This window comes from Salmo salar, chromosome 10 (assembly GCF_965601325.2).
Source record: "Salmo salar chromosome 10, fSalSal1, whole genome shotgun sequence".
Taxonomy (NCBI): Eukaryota; Metazoa; Chordata; class Actinopteri; order Salmoniformes; family Salmonidae; genus Salmo; species Salmo salar.
The window spans coordinates 54,225,001-54,239,120 of record NC_138300.1 but is presented as its reverse complement, the minus strand read 5'-3'; the positions used below and the strand labels follow the sequence as shown (position 1 = coordinate 54,239,120).

General features: G+C 47.3%; 1 protein-coding gene across 1 annotated transcript in view; it reads right to left on the bottom strand.

Moving 5' to 3' along the window:
- Nucleotides 1-7,350: 7,350 nt before the first annotated feature.
- LOC145858555 (intermembrane lipid transfer protein VPS13B) overlaps nucleotides 7,351-14,120 on the bottom strand; it is an 11,543-nt gene continuing 4,773 nt past the window's right edge. The window contains exons 3-6 of the mRNA XM_082956609.1: nucleotides 12,770-12,914; nucleotides 10,495-10,563; nucleotides 7,620-7,752; nucleotides 7,351-7,409 (exon numbers count right to left, since the gene is read on the bottom strand). Coding sequence (XP_082812735.1) covers nucleotides 7,351-7,409; nucleotides 7,620-7,752; nucleotides 10,495-10,563; nucleotides 12,770-12,914 — 406 coding nt within the window. The remainder of the gene's footprint in view (nucleotides 7,410-7,619; nucleotides 7,753-10,494; nucleotides 10,564-12,769; nucleotides 12,915-14,120) is intronic.

Sequence of the window (14,120 nt, the reverse complement as noted above, 5' to 3'; positions counted from 1 at the left end):
AGAGAGAGGGATATAGGAACCTGTTTCCCCCATCCATACAGAGAGAGGGATATAGGAACCTGTTTCCTCCATCCATACAGAGAGAGGGATATAGGGACCTGTTTCCTCCATCCATACAGAGAGAGGGATATAGGGACCTGTTTCCTCCATCCATACAGAGAGAGGGATATAGGGACCTGTTTCCTCCATCCATACAGAGAGAGGGATATAGGGACCTGTTTCCTCCATCCATACAGAGAGAGGGACATAGGGACCTGTTTCCTCCATCCATACAGAGAGAGGGATATAGGGACCTGTTTCCTCCATCCATACAGAGAGAGGGATATAGGAACCTGTTTCCTCCATCCATACAGAGAGAGGGATATAGGGACCTGTTTCCTCCATCCATACAGAGAGAGGGATATAGGGACCTGTTTCCTCCATCCATACAGAGAGAGGGATATAGGGACCTGTTTCCTCCATCCATACAGAGAGAGGGATATAGGGACCTGTTTCCTCCATCCATACAGAGAGAGGGATATAGGGACCTGTTTCCTCCATCCATACAGAGAGAGGGATACAGGACCTGTTTCCTCCATCCATACAGAGAGAGGGATATAGGGACCTGTTTCCTCCATCCATACAGAGAGAGGGATATAGGGACCTGTTTCCTCCATCCATACAGAGAGAGGGATATAGGGACCTGTTTCCTCCATCCATACAGAGAGAGGGATATAGGGACCTGTTTCCTCCATCCATACAGAGAGAGGGATATAGGGACCTGTTTCCTCCATCCATACAGAGAGAGGGATATAGGGACCTGTTTCCTCCATCCATACAGAGAGAGACATGTTATTTTCCTCGGCTACTGAACATCACAGCGCATCACATGACATCTCCAATCAGAGATGTTTAAGTTAAATGCTCAAGGAGAGTCATTGTGTTTTTATTTTTGTGGGAAGAATCACAGCTTCTCTTGAAATAACAGTTAGTCTATTTTGTGTGTTTGTTTATAACTGTTGTTTAGTGGAGAGCTGACAGTGTCGATCACTAAAGCACATTGATCTGGAACAAAACGGGATTCAACTGGATATTAAAGACATTCAAGGAGATGTTTTGTAGCTGGTAAAAGTCTGGTTTATTAACAACAGAAAAAATAGTAAATAAATGTTTTTTTTAAAAAGGCGTCTCTCTCCGTGTTTGAACTCTGAGGACCAGTTACCAGGAGATGGTGAGTCTGGTTTAACCCTCAGGACCAGTGAGCAGGGAGATGGTGAGTCTGGTTTAACCCTCAGGACCAGTGAGCAGGAGATGGTGAGTCTGGTTTAACCCTCAGGACCAGTGACCAGGAGATGGTGAGTCTGGTTTAACCCTCAGGACCAGTGAGCAGGAGATGGTGAGTCTGGTTTAACCCTCAGGACCAGTGACCAGGAGATGGTGAGTCTGGTTTAACCCTCAGGACCAGTGACCAGGAGATGGTGAGTCTGGTTTAACCCTCAGGACCAGTGACCAGGAGATGGTGAGTCTGGTTTAACCCTCAGGACCAGTGAGCAGGAGATGGTGAGTCTGGTTTAACCCTCAGGACCAGTGACCAGGAGATGGTGAGTCTGGTTTAACCCTCAGGACCAGTGACCAGGAGATGGTGAGTCTGGTTTAACCCTCAGGACCAGTGACCAGGAGATGGTGAGTCTGGTTTAACCCTCAGGACCAGTGACCAGGAGATGGTGAGTCTGGTTTAACCCTCAGGACCAGTGACCAGGAGATGGTGAGTCTGGTTTAACCCTCAGGACCAGTGACCAGGAGATGGTGAGTCTGGTTTAACCCTCAGGACCAGTGACCAGGAGATGGTGAGTCTGGTTTAACCCTCAGGAACAGTGACCAGGAGATGGTGAGTCTGGTTTAACCCTCAGGACCAGTGACCAGGAGATGGTGAGTCTGGTTTAACCCTCAGGACCAGTGACCAGGAGATGGTGAGTCTGGTTTAACCCTCAGGACCAGTGACCAGGAGATGGTGAGTCTGGTTTAACCCTCAGGACCAGTGAGCAGGAGATGGTGAGTCTGGTTTAACCCTCAGGACCAGTGACCAGGAGATGGTGAGTCTGGTTTAACCCTCAGGACCAGTGAGCAGGAGATGGTGAGTCTGGTTTAACCCTCAGGACCAGTGACCAGGAGATGGTGAGTCTGGTTTAACCCTCAGGACCAGTGAGCAGGAGATGGTGAGTCTGGTTTAACCCTCAGGACCAGTGACCAGGAGATGGTGAGTCTGGTTTAACCCTCAGGACCAGTGACCAGGAGATGGTGAGTCTGGTTTAACCCTCAGGACCAGTGACCAGGAGATGGTGAGTCTGGTTTAACCCTCAGGACCAGTGACCAGGAGATGGTGAGTCTGGTTTAACCCTCAGGACCAGTGACCAGGAGATGGTGAGTCTGGTTTAACCCTCAGGACCAGTGACCAGGAGATGGTGAGTCTGGTTTAACCCTCAGGACCAGTGACCAGGAGATGGTGAGTCTGGTTTAACCCTCAGGACCAGTGAGCAGGAGATGGTGAGTCTGGTTTAACCCTCAGGACCAGTGACCAGGAGATGGTGAGTCTGGTTTAACCCTCAAGGACCAGTGACCAGGAGATGGTGAGTCTGGTTTAACCCTCAGGACCAGTGAGCAGGAGATGGTGAGTCTGGTTTAACCCTCAGGACCAGTGACCAGGAGATGGTGAGTCTGGTTTAACCCTCAGGACCAGTGAGCAGGAGATGGTGAGTCTGGTTTAACCCTCAGGACCAGTGACCAGGAGATGGTGAGTCTGGTTTAACCCTCAGGACCAGTGACCAGGAGATGGTGAGTCTGGTTTAACCCTCAGGACCAGTGACCAGGAGATGGTGAGTCTGGTTTAACCCTCAGGACCAGTGAGCAGGAGATGGTGAGGTCTGGTTTAAACCCTCAGGAACACAGCGTTCTGACGAGACGCTTGGCTCTGAGATCAAAACGCAGCAGCGGAGATAAACCTCAGTTCTTCACAGTCATGTAAACACGCAGGCAGGCAGGCAGGCAGGCAGGCAGGCAGACAGACAGGCAGGCAGAGAGACAGGCAAACAGACAGACAGGCAGCAGACAGGGATACAGACAGACATGCAGACAGACAGGCAGACAGACAGACATGCAGGCAGACAGACAGACAGACAGACAGACAGACAGACAGACAGACAGACAGACAGACAGACAGACAGACAGACAGACAGACAGACAGACAGACAGACAGACAGACAGACAGACAGACCTCAGTTTCTCTCAGTCATGTAAACAGGGGAACCGGGGAACTTGGTACAGTAATAGAGAGTAATGAGGAAAGTGGTCTCCTAGTCTTTCCCCAGAGCCACATATCTGGTCTGCTACTGGGTAAATATACTGCAAATCACAGCTCCACATACTGCAGGGCTCCAATACTGCAGGGCTCCAATACTGCAGGGCTCCAATACTGCAGGGCTCCAATACTGCAGGGCTCCAATACTGCAGGGCTCCAATACTGCAGGGCTCCAATACTGCAGGGCTCCAATACTGCAGGGCTCCAATACTGCAGGGCTCCAATACTGCAGGGCTCCAATACTGCAGGGGCTCCAATACTGCAGGGCTCCAATATTGTGGCTCCAAGCTGCATGCCGGAATTTTCCATTTGTGCCACGCAGGGAGGGGAAGGTTTGTTTGGAGACTGTTTTTATCTGGAGAGGGAGATCCCCGACCAAACCAACACCATCCACAATGATGTCAAGCTGGGCTGGTTGGGACCTGGGGAAGGACCGGTGGCCACAACTATCTGGTCTGGGTCCAGCTAAATAACACTCATTACTCAACTCACAGTTATGGGTCTTCCCCTTCTCTCTCTCTCTCTCCATCATTCTCTTCCTCTCTCTCTCCCCCTCCTCTCCTCCTCCTCTTCTCCCCTCTTCTCTTCTCCTCCATTCTCTTCCTCTCCCCCTCCTCTTCTCCCCTCTTCTCTTCCATTCTCTCCTCCTCTCTCCCCTCCCCTCCTCTCCTCTCCTCTCCCCTCCTCTCCTCTCCTCTCCCCTCCTCTCCCCTCCTCTCCTCTCCTCTCCCCTCCTCTCCCCTCTCCTCTCCCCTCCCCTCCCCTCTCCTCTCCTCTCCTCTCCCCTCCCCTCCTCTCCTCTCCCCTCCCCTCCTCCCCTCTCCCTCCTCTCCTCTCCTCCTCCCCTCCCCTCTCCCCTCCCTCCTCTCCTCTCCCCTCCCCTCCCCTCCTCTCCTCTCCCTCCTCTCCTCTCCCCTCCCCTCCCCTCCCCTCCTCCCCTCTCCTCTCCCTCTCCCCTCCTCTCCTCTCCCCTCCCCTCCCCTCCTCTCCTCTCCTCTCCTCTCCTCTCCCCTCCCCTCTCCCCTCTCCTCTCCTCTCCTCTCCCCTCTCCTCTCCCCTCCCTCCCCTCCCTCTCTCCTCTCCTCATCTAACCCATGACACAGCAACAGTTACAAAAACAATCAACGACACGTGGGTTGCCAGGGAGACACAAAATAAAAAACATGTTGATGCTACCAGGATTATTACACACACACACACACACACACACACACACACACACACACACACACACACACACACACACACACACACACACACACACACACACACACACACACACACACACACACACACACACACACAGGCACACTCTCTCACACACACACACACACACACACACACACACACAGGAGTGGTTAGTTAACTTCCAAGTGTTTCAGACCCAGAGGAAGTTACTGATCTTTAAAAGTCCCACAGCCCAGTCAGTCAGTCACCCAGTCAGTCACCCAGCCAGTCAGTCAGTCAGTCAGTCAGCCAGTCAGTCACCCACCCAGTCAGTCAGTCACCCAGCCAGTCAGCCAGTCAGTCAGTCAGTCAGTCACCCAGCCAGTCAGTCAGTCAGTCAGTCAGCCAGTCAGTCACCCAGCCAGTCAGTCAGTCACCCAGCCAGTCACCCAGCCAGTCAGTCACCCCAGTCAGTCAGTCACCCAGCCAGTCCAGTCATCCAGCCAGTCACCCAGCCAGTCAGTCATCCAGCCAGTCATCCAGTCAGTCAGTCAGTCAGCCAGCCAGCCAGTCACCCAGTCAGTCAGTCAGCCAGCCAGCCAGTCAGTCACCCAGCCAGTCAGTCAGTCACCCAGCCAGTCAGTCAGTCAGTCACCCAGCCAGTCAGTCACCCAGCCAGTCAGCCAGTCAGCCAGTCACCCAGCCAGTCAGTCAGTCACCCAGCCAGTCAGTCAGTCACCCACCCAGCCAGTCAGTCAGTCAGCCAGTCAGTCACCCAGCCAGTCAGTCAGTCAGTCAGTCAGTCAGCCAGACAGTCAGTCAGTCAGTCACCCAGCCAGGTCAGTCAGTCATCCAGTCAACCAGCCAGCCAGTCATCCAGCCAGTCAGTCAGCCAGTCACCCAGCCAGCCAGTCAGTCACCCAGTCAGTCAGTCAGTAAGTCACCCACCCAACCAGTCAGCCAGTCACCCAGCCAGCCAGTCAGCCAGCCAGTCAGTCACCCAGCCAGTCAGTCAGCCAGCCAGTCAGTCACTCAGCCAGTCACCCAGTCAGTCACCCAGCCAGCCAGTCAGTCATCCAGCCAGTCAGCCAGTCACCCACCCAACCAGTCAGCCAGTCACCCAGCCAGTCAGTCACCCAGCCAGTCAGTCATCCAGCCAGTCACCCAGCCAGTCCAGTCATCCAGCCAGTCATCCAGTCAGGTCAGTCAGTCAGCCAGCCAGCCAGTCACCCAGTCAGTCAGTCAGCCAGCCAGCCAGTCAGTCACCCAGCCAGTCAGTCAGTCATCCAGCCAGCCAGTCAGCCAGCCAAGCCACCCAGTCAGTCAGTCAGCCAGCCAGACAGTCAGTCACCCAGTCAGTCAGTCAGTCATCCAGCCAGGTCAGCCAGTCACCCACCCAACCAGTCAGCCAGTCACCCAGCCAGTCAGTCACCCAGCCAGTCAGTCATCCAGCCAGTCACCCAGCCAGTCAGTCATCCAGCCAGTCAATCCAGTCAGTCAGTCAGTCAGCCAGCCAGCCAGTCACCCAGTCAGTCAGTCAGCCAGCCAGCCAGTCAGTCACCCCAGCCAGTCAGTCAGTCATCCAGCCAGCCAGTCAGCCAGCCAGCCACCCAGTCAGTCAGGTCAGTCAGCCAGCCAGACAGTCAGTCACCCAGTCAGTCAGTCAGTCAGTCAGCCAGCCAGAGAGTCAGTCACCCAGGTCAGTCAGTCAGTCAGCCAGCCAGACAGTCAGTCACCCAGTCAGTCAGCCAGCCAGACAGTCAGTCACCCAGTCAGTCAGTCAGCCAGCCAGTCAGTCAGTCAGTCACCCAGCCAGCCAGTCAGCCAGCCAGCCAGCCAGTCACCCAGCCAGTCAGTCAGTCACCCAGTCAGTCAGCCAGCCAGTCAGTCAGCCAGTCACCCAGCCAGTCAGTCAGTCACCCAGCCAGTCAGTCAGTCACCCAGTCAGTCAGTCAGTCAGTCAGTCACCCAGTCAGTCAGCCAGTCACCCAGCCAGGCAGTCAGTCACCCAGTCAGTCAGTCAGTCACCCAGCCAGTCAGTCAGTCACCCAGTCAGTCAGTCAGCCAGTCAGTCAGTCAGCCAGTCAGTCAGTCAGTCACCCAGTCAGTCAGTCAGCCAGTCAGTCAGTCAGCCAGTCAGTCACCCAGGTCAGTCAGTCAGCCAGTCAGTCAGCCAGTCAGTCAGTCAGCCAGTCAGTCAGTCAGTCACCCAGTCAGTCAGTCAGCCAGTCACCCAGCCAGTCAGTCAGTCACCCAGTCAGCCAGTCAGTCACCCAGCCAGTCAGTCAGTCACCCAGTCAGTCAGTCACCCAGTCAGTCAGTCAGCCAGTCAGTCAGTCAGCCAGTCAGTCAGTCAGCCAGTCAGTCAGCCAGTCAGTCAGTCAGTCAGTCACCCAGCCAGCCAGTCAGCCAGCCAGCCAGTCACCCAGCCAGTCAGTCAGTCAGTCAGTCAGCCAGTCAGTCAGTCAGTCACCCAGCCAGTCACCCAGTCAGTCAGTCAGCCAGTCAGGTCAGTCAGTCACCCAGCCAGTCAGTCAGTCACCCAGCCAGTCAGTCAGTCACCCAGTCAGTCAGTCACCCAGTCAGTCAGTCAGCCAGTCAGTCAGCCAGCCAGTCAGTCAGCCAGTCAGCCAGTCAGTCAGTCAGCCAGTCAGATCAGTCAGCCAGTCAGTCAGCCAGTCAGTCAGCCAGTCAGCAGTCAGTCCAGCCAGCCAGCCAGCCAGTCAGTCAGTCAGTCAGTCAGTCAGTCAGTCAGCTCAAAGGGCTGTGTTTCTTAGACTAGTCCAACAAGTGGAGCCCATTAACCCCGCGGGCGGACGGACAATCATTCATGATCTTAAAACAGTTATTCAATAGCAACATGAGATACCCAGGATGCAGAGAGGTATAAAGAGTTCCTTACTGAGACCTGGACAACCAGGTGAGGGGAGTTCCTTACTGAGACCTAGACAACCAGGTGAGGGGAGTTCCTTACTGAGACCTAGACAACCAGGTGAGGAGAGTTCCTTACTGAGACCTAGACAACCAGGTGAGGAGAGTTCCTTACTGAGATCTAGACAACCAGGTGAGGAGAGGTCCTTACTGAGACCTAGACAACCAGGTGAGGAGAGTTCCTTACTGAGACCTAGAAGGACCTCTCTCAGGTAGTGGGGAGACCCGTCAGCCGGGCCCTCCGCTAGCCGCTGCGCCCCGCGAGACCCCGATCGTTCCAGACGCGTGGTCAGCTTGTGGCGGACGTTTCTGGTGACCGCCTGGAGGAAGTTAATAATAACAATGTTTATAAATGAATTATATTACTACAACTACTACTACTGATACTACTACTACTACTGGTGACCGCCTGGAGGAAGTTAATAATAACAATGTTTATAAATGAATTATATTACTACAACTACTACTACTAATACTACTACTACTACTACTGCTACTACTACTACTGCTACTACTACTACTAATACTTCTGGTGACCGCCAGGAGGAAGTTAATAATAACAATGTTTATAAATTAATTATATTACTACTACTACTACTACTAATACTACTACTACTACTACTGCTACTACTACTACTAATACTTCTGGTGACCGCCTGAGGGGAAGTTAATAATAACAATATTTATAAATTAATTATATTGCTACAACTACTAATACTACTACTACTACTACTACTGCTACTACTACTACTACTGCTACTACTACTACTACTACTACTACTACTAATACTACTGGTGACCGCCTGAGGGGAAGTTAATAATAACAATGTTTATAAATGAATTATATTACTACAACTACTACTACTAATATTACTACTGCTACTGCTACTACTACTACTACTGATACTACTACTACTAATACTACTACTACTACTGGTGACCGCCTGGAGGAAGTTAATAATAATAGCCTCCCTGTGGCTCAGTTGGTAGAGCATGGTGTTTGCAACACCAGGGTTGTGGGTTCGATTCCCACAGGGGGCCAGTACGGGAATTAAAAATATATATATTTTATGAAATGTATGCATTCCCTACTGTAAGTCGCTCTGGATAAGAGCGTCTGCTAAATGACTTAAATGTAAAATGTATAAATGAATTATATTACTACTGATACTACTACTAATACTGGTGACCACCTGGGGGAAGTTAATAATAACAATGTTTATAAATGAATCATATTACTACAACTACTACTACTAATACTACTACTAATACTGATACTACTACTAATACCGATACAACTACTACTGATACTACTACTACTGATAATACTACTATTACTACTACTACTGATACTACTACTACTACTAATACTACTACTACTACTGATACTACAACTACTACTACTGATACTACTACTACTAATAATGATACTACTACTGATACTACTATCACTGATACTACTAATAATACTACTACAACTACTACTGATACTACTACTACTACTACTACTACTACTGATACTACTACTGCTACTACTACTACTGATAATGCTACTACTACTACTGCTACTACTACTGATACTACAACTACTACTACTGATACTACAACTACTACTACTGATACTACTACTACTAATACTGATACTACTACTACTGATACTACTAATAATACTACTACAACTACTACTGATACTACTACTACTACTGACACTACTACTACAACTACAACTACTACTGATACTACTACCACTAATACTACTACTACTACTGATACTGATACTGATACTACTACTACTGATACTACTACTACTACTACTGATACTACTACAACTACTACTGATACTACTACTACAACTACTACTGATACTACTACTACTGATACTACTACTACTACTACTGATACTACTACAACTACTACTGATACTACTACTACAACTACTACTGATACTACTACTACTACTACTAGACTACAACTACTACTGATACTACTACTACTGATACTACTACTACTACTACCACTACCACTACTACTACTGATACTACTACTACTGATACTACTACAACTACTACTGATACTACTACTACAACTACTACTGATACTACTACTACTACTACTACTACTACTACTACTGATACTACTACTACTACTGATAGTAATAAAGAATACATAATAATAACAATGAATACATAATAAAAATAATGATTACACAATAATAATAATAATAATTATATAACAATACTAATATTAATACTAATGCATACATAATAATACTAATAATGAATACATAATAATAATAATAAGATTAATAATAATAATAATAACGAAGAAATAATACTAATAATACTAATGCATAAATAATAGCAATACATAATACTACTACTACCACTAATAATAATGAATACATAATAATACATAATACTACTACTACTACTACTACTACTAATACTACTAATAATAATAATGAATAAATAATAATAATACTAATAATAATGAATAAACAATAATAATAATAATAATCATGAATAAACAATAATAATAATAATAATCATGAATAAATAATAATACTAATACAAATAAGAATAATAAGATTAATAATAATAATAATAATAATAATGATGAAATAATACAAATAATACTAATGAATAAATAATAACAATACATAATACTACTACTACTACTACTACTACTACTAATAATAATAATGAATAAATTATAATAATACTAATAATAATGAATACACAATAATAATAATAATAATAAATAATAATAATGAATAAATAATAATAATAATAATGAATAAACAATAATAATAATAATAATGAATAAACAATAATAATAATAATAATGAATAAATAATAATAATAATAATAATGAATAAATAATAATAATAATAATAATAATGAATAAATAATAATAATAATAATAATAATGAATAAATAATAATAATAATAATAATAATGAATAAATAATAATAATAATAATAATAATAATAATAATAATAATAATGAATACATAATAACATAAACAACAACAATAATAACTAATGTAATAATAATTGTAACCTGGGTGTAAGTGATGGACAGGAATCCGTGCTGCTGGTGAGAGGAAACCTCCAGGACCTTGGCTGCTGTCTGATTGGTGTGGAGGTGGAGGAGACAAAGACAACAGGACTGAGACAACAGATTCATAGTGGGACACCACATAAACACTAACTGAGACACATTAAACCTCCTGGACTACTGTATGTGACTGATCCCAGACCTGTACTGTATGTGACTGATCCCAGGCCTGTACTGTATGTGACTGATCCCAGACCTGTACTGTATGTGACTGATCCCAGACCTGTACTGTATGTGACTGATCCCAGGCCTGTACTGTATGTGACTGATCCCAGACCTGTACTGTATGTGACTGATCCCAGACCTGTACTGTATGTGACTGATCCCAGGCCTGTACTGTATGTGACTGATCCCAGACCTGTACTGTATGTGACTGATCCCAGACCTGTACTGTATGTGACTGATCCCAGACCTGTACTGTATGTGACTGATCCCAGACCTGTACTGTATGTGACTGATCCCAGGCCTGTACTGTATGTGACTGATCCCAGACCTGTACTGTATGTGACTGATCCCAGGCCTGGACTGTATGTGACTGATCCCAGACCTGTACTGTATGTGACTGATCCCAGACCTGTACTGTATGTGACTGATCCCAGACCTGTACTGTATGTGACTGATCCCAGACCTGTACTGTATGTGACTGATCCCAGGCCTGTACTGTATGTGACTGATCCCAGACCTGTACTGTATGTGACTGATCCCAGGCCTGTACTGTATGTGACTGATCCCAGGCCTGTACTGTATGTGACTGATCCCAGACCTGTACTGTATGTGACTGATCCCAGACCTGTACTGTATGTGACTGATCCCAGACCTGTACTGTATGTGACTGATCCCAGGCCTGTACTGTATGTGACTGATCCCAGACCTGTACTGTATGTGATTGATCCCAGGCCTGTACTGTATGTGACTGATCCCAGGCCTGTACTGTATGTGACTGATCCCAGACCTGTACTGTATGTGACTGATCCCAGACCTGTACTGTATGTGACTGATCCCAGACCTGTACTGTATGTGACTGATCCCAGACCTGTACTGTATGTGACTGATCCCAGACCTGTACTGTATGTGACTGATCCCAGACCTGTACTTTATGTGACTGATCCCAGACCTGTACTGTATGTGACTGATCCCAGGCCTGTACTGTATGTGACTGATCCCAGACCTGTACTGTATGTGACTGATCCCAGACCTGTACTGTATGCGACTGATCCCAGACCTGTACTGTATGTGACTGTCTAACAGCCTGATGTAATTAGCCTAGCTGAAGCTAAAAACACATCAATCTGTCTAGTCTCTAAATGAAACCAGTATTTCTCCGTAGAGGATACCAAGCTTCTTCTGCAGAGGCCGTACTTCTTAACAACAAGGAATTCAATTCCAAAAAAAGTTAAATAATAAATCTCTGATTTACAAGCAACAACTATCTACTGTTAACAATCTCATTTGCACAAATTCATTACGGTCTGAAAAAAATATTTATTTCGATTTAAAATAAAGTTAAAGAAAAGATTGGTCAAAGAAGAGAGCAGCGTGATTGATTAAGAGATCAAAAGATTATCAAAGAACAAGTAGACCCGCTTTTCCACCACAACACTAGAGTTTGGGCTGGGCTTTCATCAACCTTAGACGATAAGATGGTTATCACTAAGAACCGTTTAATACTTCACGGCCATTGTGTAGGTTTTTATAACTATCGTGTATATATGAACAACAGGTGAATTTGAAACCATCTATGGAGGAGAGATTTAACCTCTAACCCTCAGGACCAGCATGCAACTTGAGTTATAATACAGGTGGTTCCCCATCACCTCCAAGCCAATCTGAGGTTTATTTAGTCCACTATTGAAAGTCTTTATTGTAGTGACTACGTACGAACGGGCAAACAGGAGAGTTTAAAACAGAGTTCAGTAGTGCCCGAGTCTTTTTACGGTATGTGACGTCCCATATTCGAACCTGATGGCTTCTGGGACGGCACTGTAGTGCACTAAACTGAAGCATGATGGGAAGTTACCGGGAGAGTTCTGCTTTTACAAGGGGAAGATTTTGTCATCCTCGTTAAACCACTATGACCAAGGTTGATGAGAGCTCAGGTCTGAAAGAGGAAGAGGAAGGCTGTCTGTTTTCAGGTGTGTCAGCTAAAGAGGAAGAGGAAGGCTGTCTGTTTTCAGGTGTGTCAGCTAAAGAGGAAGAGGAAGGCTGTCTGTTTTCTTACAGGCGGAACGAAGCCAGAGAGGTGGCTGAAGGAGTCCTGTTTGCTGACGGGTCGAACCAACACTGTGCGTCTATTCAGCTTATCAGTACAAGACAGGACAACTCCTCCACAGCGGCCTACTGCAAGACCAGACCCCTCCTCTGGACTGGAGGGAGGGGGGGAGAAAAATCACAGAGAGGGGGAGATAGAGGAGGAGGAGAGAGAGATACAGGGAGGGAGGAGAGGGGACAGAAGTCAAGAAATAAAAAGCATTAAGACTGGATTAAAAAGAGATGTGATGATTAGATTTTTTTTGGCAAAAATAAGAGAAGAACCAAACAAATCAATGAGTTTTCTGTCCTTCAGCTGGAAGCATCAGGATCGTTGAGGGATGGTCTTATGCTGTCAACTATGCCGGGCCCGGCGGGCACACTTCCTGCCGGGCCCGGCGGGCACACTTCCTGCCGGGCCCGGCGGGCAGGTAACAGAACACCGCTCCTCTTCAGAAGGGTGCAACGTTACAGACTGGGCAGCAGGTGACAACACAAAACCATCTCCAGACCACTGTGACATCATCACCCCGGGACAGGAGGTCCGGGGGCCCCCGTTTCAACCTGATTCCATTAGATTATTAAAGCAGATCAGATCAACAGGAGAATGAGGAGGAGGAGGAGGACGGACCGACCGACCGACGGACCCACAACACCAACAGACAACTGGAAACCTCCTTCTGGCCTTTAATGACCTTGTTGCATCTGTTAAACAGGTTGTTGTTTAAACTGGGTGTCTCTGTGTCGTCGTCGTCCCCCCCCATCTCTCCTGTGGTCAGAGGAGAGATGTCATTGGTCTAGCTAGGTTAAGAGAAGAGCAGATATATCTGGGCGGTCGGGTCGGGAGCAGAAAACAGCGCTAGGCTGCTCGAGACGAAGGCCTCACCACAGCTGTGTCCTTGGACTGTAGGATGAAGCCTTCATGACGGCCACAGTGCCAGCAGCCCTCACCAGGCCTGGAACACATAGCATCACACTGTACCTAATATACCGTCACCTGGCCCTGTAGCCAGAACACATAGCATCACACTGTACCTAATATACCGTCACCAGGCCTGGAACACATAGCATCACACTGTACCTAATATACCGTCACCTGGCCCTGGAACACATAGCATCACACTGTACCTAATATACCGTCACCTGGCCCTGCAGCCAGGACCTGGAACACATAGCATCACACTGTACCTAATATACCGTCACCTGGCCCTGTAGCCAGAACACATAGCATCACACTGTACCTAATATACCGTCACCTGGCCCCTGCCTTTAAACCCTGACCCCTGCCTTTAAACCCCGACCCCTGCCTTTAAACCCTGACC